Source organism: Cyprinodon variegatus, unplaced genomic scaffold (genome assembly GCF_000732505.1).
Source record: "Cyprinodon variegatus isolate N-32 unplaced genomic scaffold, C_variegatus-1.0 Scaffold146, whole genome shotgun sequence".
Lineage (NCBI taxonomy): Eukaryota > Metazoa > Chordata > Actinopteri > Cyprinodontiformes > Cyprinodontidae > Cyprinodon > Cyprinodon variegatus.
Window position 1 is genome coordinate 999,998 of NW_015150599.1, and position 16,369 is coordinate 1,016,366.

General features: G+C 37.8%; 1 protein-coding gene across 1 annotated transcript in view; it reads right to left on the bottom strand.

Moving 5' to 3' along the window:
- Nucleotides 1-16,160, bottom strand: part of LOC107086239 (calpain-1 catalytic subunit-like) — a 19,033-nt gene extending 2,873 nt beyond the window's left edge. Inside the window, exons 1-19 of the mRNA XM_015377055.1 lie at nucleotides 16,118-16,160; nucleotides 15,607-15,860; nucleotides 15,013-15,082; nucleotides 14,161-14,279; nucleotides 12,182-12,315; nucleotides 11,922-12,096; nucleotides 11,171-11,242; nucleotides 10,948-11,033; nucleotides 9,460-9,534; nucleotides 9,198-9,358; nucleotides 7,081-7,232; nucleotides 6,652-6,663; nucleotides 6,340-6,548; nucleotides 4,722-4,767; nucleotides 3,573-3,641; nucleotides 3,436-3,493; nucleotides 3,298-3,359; nucleotides 3,073-3,141; nucleotides 1,298-1,376 (exon numbers count right to left, since the gene is read on the bottom strand). Of these exons, the coding sequence (XP_015232541.1) occupies nucleotides 1,298-1,376; nucleotides 3,073-3,141; nucleotides 3,298-3,359; nucleotides 3,436-3,493; nucleotides 3,573-3,641; nucleotides 4,722-4,767; nucleotides 6,340-6,548; nucleotides 6,652-6,663; nucleotides 7,081-7,232; nucleotides 9,198-9,358; nucleotides 9,460-9,534; nucleotides 10,948-11,033; nucleotides 11,171-11,242; nucleotides 11,922-12,096; nucleotides 12,182-12,315; nucleotides 14,161-14,279; nucleotides 15,013-15,082; nucleotides 15,607-15,843 (1,885 nt within the window). The 5' untranslated portion in view covers nucleotides 15,844-15,860; nucleotides 16,118-16,160. The remainder of the gene's footprint in view (nucleotides 1-1,297; nucleotides 1,377-3,072; nucleotides 3,142-3,297; nucleotides 3,360-3,435; nucleotides 3,494-3,572; nucleotides 3,642-4,721; nucleotides 4,768-6,339; nucleotides 6,549-6,651; nucleotides 6,664-7,080; nucleotides 7,233-9,197; nucleotides 9,359-9,459; nucleotides 9,535-10,947; nucleotides 11,034-11,170; nucleotides 11,243-11,921; nucleotides 12,097-12,181; nucleotides 12,316-14,160; nucleotides 14,280-15,012; nucleotides 15,083-15,606; nucleotides 15,861-16,117) is intronic.
- Between the last annotated feature and the right edge of the window lie 209 nt (nucleotides 16,161-16,369).

The window sequence follows — 16,369 nt, forward strand, 5'->3', positions numbered from 1 at the left end:
GTCGGGACTCGTTACCAACAAACAAAACTTGCTTGCTTTGCAAATTATAAAAAAACAACTATTCTCTCTTACCATTTAACAGGTAATATATGCAAGTTAATGCTACAGATTCCAATCCAATCTACTTTATTTATATAGCACGATTTCAATAAACACAAGGTTTCCAAAGTGCTGCACAAAAAGATAAAATAAATAAAAATAAATAAAAGTAAATAAAATAGAAGCGCTGCCCGCACAGGATAAAAATATGCATGTATATACATAAAATCAACGCTCTACATGGTGTCAAAAACCAAAGAAAAGAGGTGGGTTTTAAGAAGAGTTTTAAAATGAGACAGAGAGGTGGCTTGTCTAATGTGCAGTGGTAATCCAATAATTTTTAGACCTAGGGCACTAGCAATTTATTTATTTTCTTTTCAGCGTTTTATTGTCATTACACTGACACAGAGCAACAAAATTCCCTCTCTGCATTTAACCCATTCCCTTGGCAGTGGGCTGCCCGGGGAGCAGTGTGGGGTTTTCTCTCAGACCGCTGCCGCCTAAGAGGAAGCCCCCTTCAGAGGATCCTCTCTGTAGCTAAGGACTCCACATATTTATGGTGCTGCCAGTCATTGCATTAAGGCAACACCTCACAACAAAAAGCATTGGGGTTTGAGATGATGCCTAGCAGATGTGGCGGGGGTGCCTTTCTGCTCTGCTTGACCCTATCCTGCACATCAATGTTAAAGCTTTAAAGCTACGTAGGGCTTTGAGGTTTGAGTGGAAAAGAGCCTGCTGTCAGCAAGCAGTGGGATCTCCAATTATAACACAGTCCACATGGAATTAGCCACCCTTCGCCCCACTGTTGTTTTAGAGGAGGTCCAAACACTTGTTCCTTACTTTTGTGTGATTATGTTTGTGTTTGTTATTCTATGAAAAGTGACAAAATGTCAGGCTCTTACAAAATTATCTCATCCTGTTCCTACAGGCCTGTCCTGGGAGTTCTCGCTGCTTGTTTGAAGCATTGTCTAAGAAGAACTTTATGCCAATGTGTCTGAGAACAGTGATATGATTGGTTAGGATTTGGATGGGTGTTGTTAAGTGGGAGAGCCGATAAGATCCTGTTATTTAAATTTTTCCACATATTTCATATGTGGAAATTCCCCCAGAGGTCGTTATGTAATGCATAGGTTCAGGATCTGTTGGCAGAGGTGGTTGAAAAAATAGAAACATTTGCATATGTCTTCTAAATAATATCAAACATTTATATATATAATTTAGGACAAACAAAGATAGTGCAAGATAGAAAAAAGTTTACCTATAGCCATGATTGCTTTCCTCAGTTCACTCAGTGACAGAGTCCCTGTCCGGGACACATCACTGTGATAGAAGATGTCCTGGAGGAAAACAGAGGACAGATGTTTAGCTTTATGCAATAAAATGAAATCAACAGGCAAAAAGGTCCACCATGGAGACCAAACGGAGAAATAGTAAAAAAGAAAATATTAGTAATCAGAAAAACTTGTGCACATTTTAAACATCATGTGAGTATTAATATATTGCCATACAATTGTCATATAATTAATTAAAGAACCTTTAAAATCTGACTAGAATAAAAAAAAATTTAAATAATAAAGTCAAAAGTTGACTTTAAGCGTGATTGTATTTAACAGAAAGTAAGTGCTCTAAACCAAAATGGATAACATCTGAGAAAAATGGCGTCAGGTTTCCAGTACTGTATTGCCATCAGGCTAGATCTGTTATCATCTAGAATGTAGTGTTACATGCTCCCTAGAGGAGTAGAGAAAAAAAAAAGCAATAAGGACTTTATGTCAACGGGTGCCAAACACATAAGAAATACAGCGTACTGAAGAATTCTTGGAATGCGGACACCAGACTAACTCTTTTTCCATCTCCCATTTACTCTTTATGGATATTTTTTTGTGGGGGTGGTGGTGGTGTTGGGTTACGGCACTAGCAGCTCGTTTTCTGGACAGTAGCTGTCAGAAAAGGGGGTATGAGAGAGGGGGAGAGACATGCGGCAAAGAACCACAGGCCGGATTTGAACCTCTGCACATGGGTCATGCACGCTAACCACTTTGTCACCTGCACGCCCCAATTTAATATTTACATTTAAGAGATATTTAGTACATATATTTTGTTTGGTAATATTTAGCAATAAGTTATAGACTTAGATATAAAACTAAGATTTAGAAAATAATTGCACATTAATATAGAATGTAGTAATATCCCACAAAAATCCTACTTAGTGCTTGATGAAAATATTAATGCTTTACCAGTTTTTAAGAAATGCCATCTTAAGCCCACTGAAAAAGTTTTGAAAAACTTTGAATTTTGACATTTCATTATTTTGATGATTGATTGATTGATTGATTGATTGATTGATTGATTGATGGATTGATTGACTTTATTGAAGTCACAATGGAGAAATTTAGTCGTCACATCAGCTCAAACCGACAAAAGAGAAGAAGAACGTGCCAAAGGAAGAAAAAAGTGTATTATATACAGTTTATACAGTACAGTGCATCCACATATGAAAGTTTGTTTTTTTTTGTTTTGTTATAGCAGGATTATTCTACAATGTTATAATGTTATAATTTGAAATGTACATTTAAAAACATGATGGAAACACAGCTAATGAGTATAGAATTAGATTAATGTTACAGTCCAGCTAAACTGATCTGTTTTCATCTATGGCAGCACAACATAACAACATGCAAGCATCCTAACTATACCTGTGCAAATGGAAAACACTGCCTACAGGCATGACCAGATCAGCTGTTAATTTAGGTCAGATTCATTCATGCTCTGAGTATGAACAACTAACAGGTGTACGCCCTGGATAACCAGTCCATCACAGGAAAAAGTAGAAAATACAACCATGCATATACTCATACCTGAGGTCAAGGAGAGAACACAAATTCTGAACAGAAAGAAAACCTGGCCAGGACTCACACCCAATATTAACCAGCCATAAACTCTTTCCTCCCTTTAAATATGACTATCTGTTATGCAGTTTTCATGGTTAAAGCATCTGGATGCTTTTTTGTTAATCAACCTCTATCCACTCACCTTGTATGCCACGATCTTCCTCCACAAACCAATGAATTCCTTATCGTCCAGTTTGCCAGTGACAGATGTCTGTTTAAACATTTCATTAAGGTATGACACACAGAGAGACAGACTGACAGACAGACAGACTTACAGAATGTTTAAGAAAATTTAGCGCCAGACATGCTTTGGAATGTTCTACCTTCCTCAGATATATGGGATTAAAGTAAACATCTCAGAGGATACATCCATTAAAGCAACCATGCTGCGACAGGCATCAGTGCTGAAACCTCCAGATTTTAGGTCCCCTTAAACAAAAACAGAACAAAGAATGAGCACAAAGCCTGACATGCTGTGATGTTACAATGGTGGTACTGTCCAAACCTTTTAGGATTCGTTCATTAAGGAGATGTTTGAGCTGCTCAGCATCCACTTCCACATACTATAAATACAGAAATGAATCGTAATCAAAAATAAGATTAAACTGCAAGACGTTAACCTATAATTAAAAAGAACATTACCTGGCCAGATATCTGTCTGAACAAGGTTCTCTTATTATCTTCATCCGCTACATTGTCCTGTGAAGTGGTCTGCAGAGAAGTCAGAGTTTAGCTGCAATTAGTCATTATCACCATTCATCTATAAAAACAAATAAAAATGTTTTTTGTTCTGCAGCCTGCCAATTTAACTTATCTGGTATAATTCGTATAAGCCTAAATTGAATTTTATTCCCCAATAAGCTTGATTGCAGGGGAGGTTAAGGTTCAACACCATTACAGGTCAATGGGCAGATGATTCTTCCTTCTTTTGGCCAAAATCCAAGGGAGAGGAGAGGCAAACCTGGTCATTAGTGCTAGAGCCAGTTATTTCAGCAATGGAAGCTGTGGAACATTTTTACTTGTTCTGCTCGATGTCAAACAATCCTCAGGACCTACTGTCCTGCATGTGGTGGATATTTTCATGACTTTACCACATGTCTGATTATCCAAACCCTGCTGCCTCTGATGCTGCCCCTGATGCTGCAGATGTGAAAATGTTCAGGTGTGCTGAAGCAGAGACATCTAAAACATGCCGGGCAGTTTGAGAGCCACTGCACTGTTCTTAAACATTATGCTGCTATATCTAATTTCTCTATTTATTCAAATTTTTCTTTTGTTATCTCAGCAAAATAACTGGTTTAGTTAAACAATAGGTTTCTGTCATGTCAATAATTTTCTTCCATTGTTCTGTTGCCGATTACAATCTAATCTTCTTTCTACTTTAGAAATCTCCCAGCCTGGGTACCCCCCTCTATCCTCTCCAGGCTTCTAATTTCTATTTGACCAGATTTTTAAATCAGTTAAAATTTGTTTTAAGTTATTTGGGTAGTCATTTTGAATTAAAAAATCTTCCTGGATGGGAAGGGAAATGTCTTCAAACTTGGTAACAAAGTCCAGTGGATTGTTTTTTTACTTTTTTGGAATTACTATCACCTGGATGACTGAGAATCTGCACCAGCATTGGGTAGGTGGATTCCTCACCTCAGGAGAACTTTCCGTTCTATTTAGAGAGGCTGTGTTCCACGTGAGCTGGGTGGTTTCTAAAGATTTGAATTCTCTAATATCAAATTCATCCTACAGTAGTTAGAACACACTGACCCATGGTTAAGGAAAACACCACATGTTTCCTACCTTCTCTGGTTCCATTTGATTAAGGTTGCAGGCATCAGAGTTTTCACTAAGAGGAGAAACAAGAAACAGTGATGTTTTAAAGAATTCAACAATAAAATTAAACTAAACCCATCCGTCCGTCCTTCCGTCCATCTTCTTCCGCTTATCTGGGTATGGTCGCAGGGGTAGCAGCCCAGGTTTCCCTCTCCCCAGCCACTTGGGCCAGCTCCTCTGGGGGAACCCCAAGGTGCTCCCAGGCTAGCAGAGAAACATAGCCCTTCCAGAGTGTCCTAGGCCTCCCCCTGGGCCTCCTCCCGGTGGAACATGCCCAGAACACCTCACCTGTGGAGGCATCCTAACCAGATGCCTGAGCCACCTCAACCCAAGACCCAGCTTCTTCAGCCGAGGATCAGAAAGTCAAGGTCCTCTCCTCGACTGCCACCCATCACACATCGCACCCGACCCTTTTGGCCCCTCCTACAGGTGGTGAGCCCATTGGAAGGGGGATCCATGTTTCCACTTCGAGCCTGGCCTGGCTATGCCTGGCCTACGACCACTCTGCCTTGGGTGACCCTACTAGGGCCATAAAGCCCCCAGACAGCATAGCTCCTAACGTCAAACCCCTCCACCACTCTAAGGTGGCAGGCCAGGGAAGGGTACACTAGCATTATTTTACTCCATCTTTGGTGTACATATTAAGTAAAAGGTTTAATCATTTGATAATATTAACAGTATAAAACACATTTTCATGTCAAAAATGTCAGATAATATAAGTATCTATTTGCGGAACTAAAGAGTACACATAACTGCCTCCCTGTGGACCCAAACATAGCTCTTGGCCACCATAAAAGTCTTCAAATTGAAACATTAAGATTTCTTCCAAAGCTTCAGGTCAGTGGTTTTCAACAGGGATAAGTAAAGAAACTCTGGATAATCTGATTACTCGTCTTTAAAAAGGAGAATCAGACATTAAGGAATAGCACTAAAGGAAAACAGACTTAAGATTAAATCTGTTCCACTCAACCAGCCCCAAACACAATCTTAATATGTCTGAGGTGGAAAAACTGTAAATCTATCCATCTTTTACCACCTGATGCCCTATTATGGTGCATTATTCAGGAACCAAATTTCCATTCAGTTCTACATTGGCTTGCATTTGAAATACTGGAAAAATGTTATATATAAATTGTCAAAAATATTTTAACTATTGTTCAGAGCTACAAAACCCCCCCCCCCAAAAAAACCAAAACTATGGAAGCCTGTTTCCGCCACATGAAAATGAAAAAAATCCCAAATAGAAAGTCATAATTTTGACTTTCAAAGTCATAATTATGAGTTACAAAGTTTGAAAGTCGAATATCTCATAATTATGACTTTGAAAGTTGAAATTATGACTTTGTAACTCATAATTAAGTATGAAAGTCAGAATTTTGACTTTGTAAGTCATAAATCTGACTTTCTGTTTGGCTTTTTTTAATTTCATGTGGCAGAAACGGGCTTCCATACAAAACAAATGAAATACAACAGATTTATTTCTGATTGTATCATATCCAATAGTGTCTTTAAAACTGAGCTTTTTAACAGCCATTATTGAACACCTTCACATTCTGATTAACTGGAGATCTTAAACTCGACTTACTAGACGTTAATTTCAGACTTGGAGAGGATGGTCAGGATGAAGGAGACCGTCATGTTTGGGTCAAAGGTGGCTGGAACGATCAAGTATTCACCAGGCTCCAGTGTCATCAGCTTCATCACCTCACGTGCATCCTTATAAGTCTCCGTCTGATTCACACATTTGGCTCTACTGAAGAAACAGGCTGGAAATTTTCCCCTCTTTCCTTGGTGCTGCAACACCACAGATCAGCAGGTCATCATTTCCATTCAGTGTAACTTAAGTGTTAACTGTATTAGTTGTTTATCAAGCAACAAAAATCAAAATGTTACTTACTTCTTGAGGCACCTTGAGGAAAAGCAAAAGACCAAAAATATTTATATTAAAATCAGAACTATTTGACAATTTCAATGTATTCATAAAGCAGAAGCAGTTTTAAGATGCAAATTCTTTGTTCTTTTCACTAAATGTCTTTAGTTTATTGGTCAAAATAAGCTCAATTCCCTCTGCTCACTTTGTTAAGTTATAATTGCAATCTGTTTTTCTTTTTTTTAGTAGCTTGGAGTCACATAGCAAGCTGACCTTCATCCAAGCTCAGGACGACGGCCCTGTGATAATCGGACAGCAGGTGAATCAGGGCTAAATTTGAAAAATGTTGCTTAGCCTTGATGCAGTCATGACTAACAGCAGTCTGATACCTACAGGATACCTACTGCATATACACCTAGGCCTGGCTATCAGGCAAGAGACAAAGACCTTATTCACCTCAAACACATTAAATCCAATGTTGATGTTTTGGTCCTGTCGTCTGTGTCTTTTGTCTTGCTTCTGCATCAGAGACACCAGCATGATGTTTTCACCCTGCTCCCTGCATTCACCGATCTTGACTCGGTACTGTGGATTGGTCCAGAAGGACTCTGAGAAGCAGAGAGCCAGACCTTCAGGAGTTTTACCAAGATTATTATGGTTCTTTTTACATATAATACAGCAGTTGATTCCTAACTGTATACTATAATAAAACAATGGTCAAACAATTAGCTAGATCCTCTACAGTGGGCATAATTCCTGGAAGTTTGCTCAACTGGTCCACATGTGCTTTGTGGACCTGAAGAAGGTGCAGTACAAGCCGAACAAGAGCGTGGTCTTCATTGACAGCATTAAGTCAGACCTATTCCCAGTGCATTTTGGTCTGCAGCAGGGCTGCCCTTTGACACCAGTCCTGTTCCCAACCTTTTTGGACAGGATTTCAAGGCTTAGCTAAGGGCCAGAGAGTCTGATTTGGGCACCAATAAGTTTTGTCTGTTCTTTGTTTGGACTGTGTGGTTCTACTGGCCCTTCCATGCCAAGACCTAAATCCTGTGCTGAGATGGCTTGAATGTGAATGCGGAGTGCCCAAGATAAGGACCAGCTCCTCCAAGTCCAAGTCTATGGTTTTAGACCAGAAAAAGGTGGATTGCCCTCCTCAGGTCACAGGAGAAGTCATGCCTCATGTGGAGGAATTTAAGCATCTTGGAGTCCTGTGTCACTACCAGATCCGTCCCGGAAGCACGATCCGCACCATCAGCTCATTTACGCATGCGTAACCAGAGATACATCTGGGTGTCCATAAATAATGTAATTATGGTACTAAAATATATTATTATTATTAATATACATTATTTCTATCCTTAACTCACTAATGAATGCTAATACACATCTTTAAAAAATATGACTTTTCTGAGAAAATTTTGATGCTTTTTGCATTTTCTCTGTTAAAATGCTTCTCTGACCTCATCATCGGACATGCTCAGAGCAGTCTGGCAAAAATATGATTAAACCATGTTTAAATTTTAGATACATTTTTTTTCCCCTTTAAATTACGCACTATATACCATAATGTTAGCATGAAAGGAAAAAATTTAAATTAAAAAAGTCAAGACTTATGTTTAAATCCAAAGCCGAGACAGTTAGCTCCTGGAAGTAGCGTAGCATGCCATTTCCGCTGCAGATCGGGCACAGATGACTGATAAAACAAAAAGGATTTTAAGGCATTTATTTTCTCAGAAAAAAAAACATTATTAACCTTTAACATATTATACACTTACTATTTTGGGGGAGGGAAAAACATAATTTAGGTGTTTTTTACAAAATAAAATAGAGGGGACTCGCAAATGAGCTGACGGTATGGATCTTGCTTCTGGGACGGATCAGGTAGTGACATGCTGTTCACGAGTGAGGGGAGTTTGAGCAGGAAACTGACAGAAGGATTGGCCATCATAGGGATTCTGCATCAGTCTGTTGTGGTTAAGAGAGAACTGAGCCAGAAGGCAAAGCTCTGATTTACCAGTCACTCGACCTTCCTGTCCTCAGCAATTGTCATAAAAGTCTAGATCATGACTGGAACAAGATTTCTGACACAAGTTCCTAAAATGAGGCTTCTCTGCAGGATATATGGGCACTTCCTTAAAGACAGGGTGTGGAGCTTGACCATAAGGAAAAGATTTGAAACAGAGCTACTTCTCTCCCCCCATCGAGAGGAGTCAGCTGAGTTGGCTGGGACATCGGTTTGAGATGGTCCCAGGAAGCCTACCTCAGGAGGTGTTTCAGGCAATGTTATGATTTCCCCCAAAAGTCACATTCTTAAAGACATTAATTCAACATTTATTTTATCTCTGAAGAAGAATGCAATGACTGAAGCTACTATATAGATATAGAAAAGGATGTAAGTGGTCTAAAACTGATAGATTCCTTTGAGAAATATACATTTAAACCTTCTAAACAACCAAAATGTTTCCAAAATGTTTCCTTTTCATTCATAAGTAGGTCACATATCCTCCATTGGTGTGCAGATCAAACCTATTCCCAATGTTGAGTAGGCCATGTGGTCTTTAATAGAAGCCTACCAGGGTAATTCATGCAGCCTCCAGCAGTCACTCCTGCAACCCATCGGCCCTCATGGCGTGAGGTCTTCCAGTGAATGGGGGAGCTTCCATCGAGGAAGCTCGGACACAGGCAGCAGATGTCAATATCAGCGTAGGATTCACAAAAATCTTTAAGAGACATCCTTGAACACAAACAATTTTTCATTAATAATAAAAAGCAGTTTCAGTTAACTTATGGGACAACTTATAAAAAAAACAAACTGATTGTTCTGCAGCAGCTCACCAAAACTCTCCATCTTCACAGACAGAAAGCATCGTTTCTCTGTCATGATGACTTACGGTTTGCCACAGAGATGACCTTTAGCAAAGAAACAGTTAAGTTTGCATGAAAAATGAACAGAACAGGGGAAAAAAACATGTTACTCCTCTTACAATGTGATATCAACCACTAAATCTAGCATGCATAGAAATAGCCTTACTTTATTTAATTAATCTATTTCAAGATTAGTCACTCCACAGAACAGACCTCAGAATTATTAAAACACAACCACTGGTGGTGGTGATATCGACATGGGATTTTTACAAGTAGTCGTTAAAAATCCATGCAATCTAGACATACAAAGAAATCAAACTATAGATGTCCAAAAATTAAGCTATGTGTAATAATGGGATAGTTATTCATGGACTTACTTTGTATACACAACCTAAACCGATTTTGCACTGTAGCCCTAAACATGACCCCTGACCTAAACACTGTAATTACCCTCTTTGGGTCTACAGTAGGCATTGATCCTCAGAAGCAGCAGTCGGTCCCCACAATAAGCAGTTTTTTTTCCAGAAAATGGGCCCCTCAATGTTTTAAAAACAAGAACACACACACACATACACACTTATAGATATAAATATATAAAAAATATATAAACATATGCTCCTGCTTAGCCTGTCACCTAGCCAGACTTCAGCTAGGTGTCTATAGTCTGTCTAAAAACTCTTCTCTAAAATTAGGAATGCAGAGCATCTTGTGAAGCTATACTTTGGCAACAATTTCACAAATAATGAAATATTAAGTCCGTTATCACACCAGCATCAAATTATTTTCAGTATCACAACTTTAATATGATTTTGCAAACGACTATGTCTTTATCAAAGAGAGTATGCTCGAAGATTTCTTTCTGAAATGGGTTGTGGTATGATGAATTCATTCTCATAATTTTTCAAGTTCCTTCTTGTAGTTTTATTAATTTATACTTATAAATTTACAACTTTATTCTCATAATATTATATGACTTGATTGTGACAATATTGCGACTTCATTCTGGTAATATTATGGCTTTATTCTCATAATAATCTGACTTTATTCTGGTATTTAAAAAACAATTTCTGGCCCGGTCCTAATACTCTGTCGAAATCCTCAGATTTTCATGTCAGCACCAATTTTTATAAAAAAAAACAAAACAAAACAGCTTTTTAAAGCAATATTTGGACTTTTGGAATATTGAGGAGCTAAATAATTACACTTGAAAATTAATTAAGTTGCTCATTTAATTCATTAAGTTGCTCATTTAATGTGTTTTACCATCAATAAATTCAAGTATTAGACCTTCAGATCGTTTTACTCCATGCTTGATCCAGCTTATTCACTTATTATAACTCAGAAATTATACATCATGTAAAAAAGAGCTGTCTAGAAAATGGATTATTACAACTGGACGAATGAAGACCTTAAAAGACCTAAAAATACTTAGCTGAAATAAGAAAAAAAAAATCTTACTGATCACTCCAGTCTCCATTCCACTCTCCGTGGCCCCAGGGGTTCCAAAGACGCACCAAACGCACAGCCTTCCCTCTACTCAGCACCTGTCCAACAGACCAGTTATACCACTTCAGCACATAATTACAACAGATCTGTGTAAACACAGGCATATATACATATATTACATATTAACTGCATAATGTAGATTAAATAGAAAAAGAAAAAAAAAATGTGTTTTTACCTGCTTGACCCCCGTCACAGTGTAGGCGTGGCCTTGAACCAGTCCGTTTTCTAACGGGGAGTTGGTAGAAGTCTAAGAAAGCAATCGTTTCAGGATTAAATTAGCATAGACTGAAATGGGGAGTTATATTACATTAGCAAGGAAACAGGTTTAAATCTGAAGCAACTGGGCTTTTACTCAGCTATGGTGAAAACTCTAATTATGGGGCACGTCCCCGAGGGTGGCTCATTGTAATTGCAGGGCGGCAAGGTAGACTTGGCCTAAATAAATGATGAAATATAAAAGGTAATTTATAAAGAAAGAAAAGTTTGTAAATTTTTAATTCTGTGTGATAAAAATGTAACCTTTAAAATACACTTTCTTTATTTCAAGAAAAGCTTGGGAACCACTGCTTCAGTGCAAGCCACCTGAAGTAACAGGCTCTAAAAGATACCGGAAATTAAATAACATTTTGAAATTATAAAAATGCCTTAATATCTAGGGGGAAAAAAGAAACAAATGCATTTTCAGCAAACTGATTAATTACTTTGAAAAACCTTCAAACTCTGTTAAAGAATTTGATTTTACAAACCAGTAAGATCATGCAGAGTGGTACTGGATCAACATTACTAACTGAGGAGAAGTTCTAATCACCATCAGGTCAAAGAGTTTTGGACAATTTCTGTTTATGTATATGTTTCTATTTGAAACTCTTTACTTCCTTTGCTTTAGTGCTGTTAAATGTCCTTAGTGAGTTGTAAATGGATCTTACACCCGGCAGTGTCCCACAGCCAATCAGTGACTTGGCCAGGCTGGCTTGGCTCATCAGCTCCCACAGGTTTGGAGGTCGTTTAGCCAGATCCAGACAAATGTGAACCCCTCCGGTGAAGTCCACCAACGCCTCAGACGGAGACCCAGCGTTCATGTCAGAATAGGAGCCACAAACCCTGACACCAGTGAGACAGAGTTAGTTCCACAAACAATCAAGCCAAAATCAACACTGACCACATATTATAATCATCATCATCATACTTAGCATATGCCTTCTCCAGCAAAGCAGGCCAGAATTCAGTTGGAGTGTTAGAGTGGACAAAAATTAATTTGCCTTGGATTGTCGGAAGTTTGTCATCAATGACAACATCGACCCATTTTCCAAATCTCCAAAACTGGAAAAAAAACACCAAAAAAACATAAATTGCATTAATAGTAGACTAGACAAAATAGAATGATCCTAAATTTATTGACTGAATTTTTATTTTTTAAAAATCTGTATAAAAATATTTTCCAGAGCAGGTATATAATTGTCAATATGTACCATGAGGAGGTAAGTTCTCCCTGTTCACACTCTCACACACACACATTTCTATCACACTAACCCTGAGGGGGCTTTCCGTTGACTTACATTTATTTCTATGGCCAAACCCAAACCATTGCCCTAACCATCCATTACCAATTCATACCTAACCTAAACTCAAATCACAGATGTATTTATATTAGTGAGGACCATATGTTTACTCACATTGACTTCCATTCATTTGCAGTCATTTTTATCTCTTTCTAAGCTAACCCTAACCCTAACTTTGACAATAAGCTTAAATTTAACCCTTGCCTGTGAATGCCAAACTATAACTCAACTCACACCTCATTCCTGCATCTAACCATTAGAGTCAGAGAGGAAAAAACGGAAAAAAGAAAAATTTCCCAGCTTTGCTACAAACTGTCCTCAAGTTGATGGTGAACAAAAAAAACTAAAACTAAACATTTTTATAAGGAGTTGCAGTTTATTGTATTTTTTCCAAAAGAAATAATAATTGTGTTAAGTATAACTTAAACTGTATGTTATAATATTTGAGATTAGGTGAATATACATATACAGTACATATATATATATAAGTTTTGTATCCTTTCCTTACATCTATGCACTACCTTCTGTAATGATTGGTTTTACATGTTGATCTTTTTGAAAAGAATGTTTTTCTCTCCAAATTTGTTATTTTCCCTTTTTATTTCTTTAAATAAATACTATAAAATACCCTTTTATTTTTTATGTGTATTTTTTAATTCATTTTCTATCTTAATACATCTTTTATGAAGATATTACCCATTCTTTACAGAAAATTCCTTTGCTGATTCATGGTTATTATAAAAATGTGTTGAACTGTACAGTGGGTGTTACTTTGCACAAAAATCTTATAAGAAATCACTACATGCATTTTTTTTACCCCATAAGGGCCCCTTGCATGCACCACTAAATGTTAAAGTGGGACCCTGCTTTACTGTTTTGGGCTTAAATATTTTGTTTTCTCTATCAACAAATGTAAGCAGGGTATCCCACAACATTTCCTGCTGACTTAAGATGTGGAAAATAATTGGTGATGTTGAGTAGCCTTGTCACACCGGCGCTAACAAATTATATCTGCCCTAACTAGGGCTTGCAAAATGTAAATAAAAATAAAATATTTGCGGGAAGTTCATCTTTAAGTGCAGAACACTTCCTAAACTTTTTCCTTTTTCTACCTTTTTGCATCAGGATGTAAAGGCCCTTTGAGGCCAAGGGGGAGTGATTTAAAGTTTTTGCACAATAAAGACCAGATGATTTTTTTTCACAAAATTAAGATAGTGGATGGAGGCTTAATTAAGCTTAACTTTAACTCTTTTACTTATAAAAGTAGTAACACAATAGTTACCCATCAGAAACCAATAGTTTCGTCAGGTATTAAATTTTCTTATCTGCATTTTTTTCAATCAGCCTAAAATTCAAGTAGAACAAATATACATTAGCACTTAAATAAGTTATGTTATAACATTATTACTGTAGCCTATACTATTATGAACTTTATAATTTATCCACCTTTTTACTGTTGTACCTGAAGGTCCTAGTTAATGCCAAAGTACCTGATAAAAGAAGTATTTCAGAAAAAAAAAAAAAGTTTCCTTACATTCTACATCCAGAAAAGAGATATTAATAAAATAACAAAACTTTGGAGTAGAGAACAAAAAGCTGCTCCAACCCTGAAGTGGAACAGTCCGCAGTAATCCTCATCAAATGATTGCTCAAGAGGAACCACTTGTTTCAGGATGGAATCCTGGAAGGTTAGAGCTCCGACAGCAGAAAGAAACCAGCAGTTGTCTAAAAAAAGCAGAATTTATGCATTTAATAGTAAAGCCTTGAATGATTGGGTTACAAGGCTGCAGAGTGGCATATTTGGTAAAGCTGTTTTTTTTTGTGATATGAAACCTGGCCTGGGCTCTTTATGCAACAGGATTAATAATTTCCCTGTCTGTGTGAGTTTGGTCCAGGACTCCTTTTAGCAGCTCTTTTGGTCCCTTTAAACTGGCTTCATAGATATAAGTTTATTTCATCCTTTGACTAGCTGGCAGCCTGTTCAGGGTGTATCCAGGAGTGAAATAGGGTTTTTAATTCAGCTGAGAGCTGAACCTGAATTTATCTAATCTTATGATGGTTCCAAGTGAAACCACACTTATAAAATGAAAACTTAATTTGTACAAAAGCAACTGTATTCACAACTAAATCTATCATTTAAAACAGGGGGGAAAAACTAAAGTAAAGCTATACCATGAAAATCCTGTTCCTCTTAAAATGTAAGGTTTGGACTGTAATCATCAGATCTCAAGTGATTTAACATACAGTAATTTCATGTAGACATAATCAATAGCTTTGCACCTTGCACTGTTTCCCCCCTCCTCCTCTGCCGCTGTGTAGAAACGACTAAATATAAGCTTATCGAGTCTTAACTCAAATTCCCTACATAGAGGCAGAATAAGGTCTGTATCTGCATCACATAACCAACAGCTTCTTCTAGGGGAGATGATTATATATAATATGAAATATATTTTCTTACCAGCCCATCCTTGACCAAAGTCAAACCTTGAGATTCCATCGACAACGAAGGAAGGATTGGAAACAATTTCCTAAAATAGCAAACATAAAGTTGGGATTCAGACAATACGACACTTTGTTGCTTCGTTCTCTGATGACATGTCCGAGGTTTGGTTTACTTCAAGGCAAACCAAACCTCTTTTTATGAAAATGACATCTATTGTAACAGCTTGAGAAAGACATACTTTAAGCCCTAGGGTCAAATAAGGAGGAAAAATTTACACGCAAAAGCAGATTTACATAAGTTTGGTTTGAACATTATTTGGTTTGAGTTCAGCCAGATTTCCCTTCAGAACCGTCATCTTCTTAGTTTAAATTAACCCCACAATCTGACTCCTGTTCTTACATCATTAATGAGTTTTTTTTTTTTTCAATCTTTCTGAAGGAAGATGCTGCCTGTTCTTGAATAAGAACCTTTTCAGTTACTCCTGAATTTCCTGATTGCTTTGAATGTTTAGTTTAGGTCACTGTTCATGTGTGCGGTGAGTTTCTTTTTTTAATGTGAAAACCGGGAATCCTTATCTGGAATGAAACTGAAAAGATCTTTCAGACTCACCCGTGGTCTGAGCCACTTCACATGGTCCAGATATGAAGGCGGCTGCGTCTCCCTGCTGATGGACCAGCGGTCTGCGGGAAACATGTCATCGGTATACCTCTTCCGTTGGATCAGGCAGTACTCTTTGAGCACCTGATAGTCCTGGTTGAGGAACTTCTCAGGGTTAGAGAAAGTCCCATAGCCGTCTTTGGTGCGACGCTCATTGATGATGTTCATGCACACACCTGGGGCCAACATTGCTGCAGGTTCCTACACTGTAGAAACCACATCCAGTTTTCCTTTATTGTTTCACATCAACAGCACCATGCATTGAATTTTTAGCAGGTTCTCATAAGGACACTTAATCCTTTAACACACTCAAGTACTTACTAAAGCAAATATCTGACTGCAGCAGCAGCAAATGCATAGACTACTAAAAACATCAAAGTAACTTTTTTGGCGCTCCCTTCAAGCGCACTCTGCACCAAAGTTAGTATAAATATAGGTTCACCTGTTTAGAAATAAATCTTACCTTGAGTTGGTTTGTTAGAAAGCCGTCTTAGAAGCACTCTGTGTTGAATTCTCAGTTTTTGAGAAGACACCTGAGCTGCTTTATACAGCCAGGGGACGCCTGAGGCTATAGATTGTTTTTCCATCAAAGTGAAATGCTGTTCAAACTTGCAGAGTCTTTCAGTATGCAAATCAGCGATCCCCCTGGAGTGCCATCAATGCCAATCTCATGCACCTGTGTCTCCCTTTAAATAACAAAGCTCCACAGACAGTT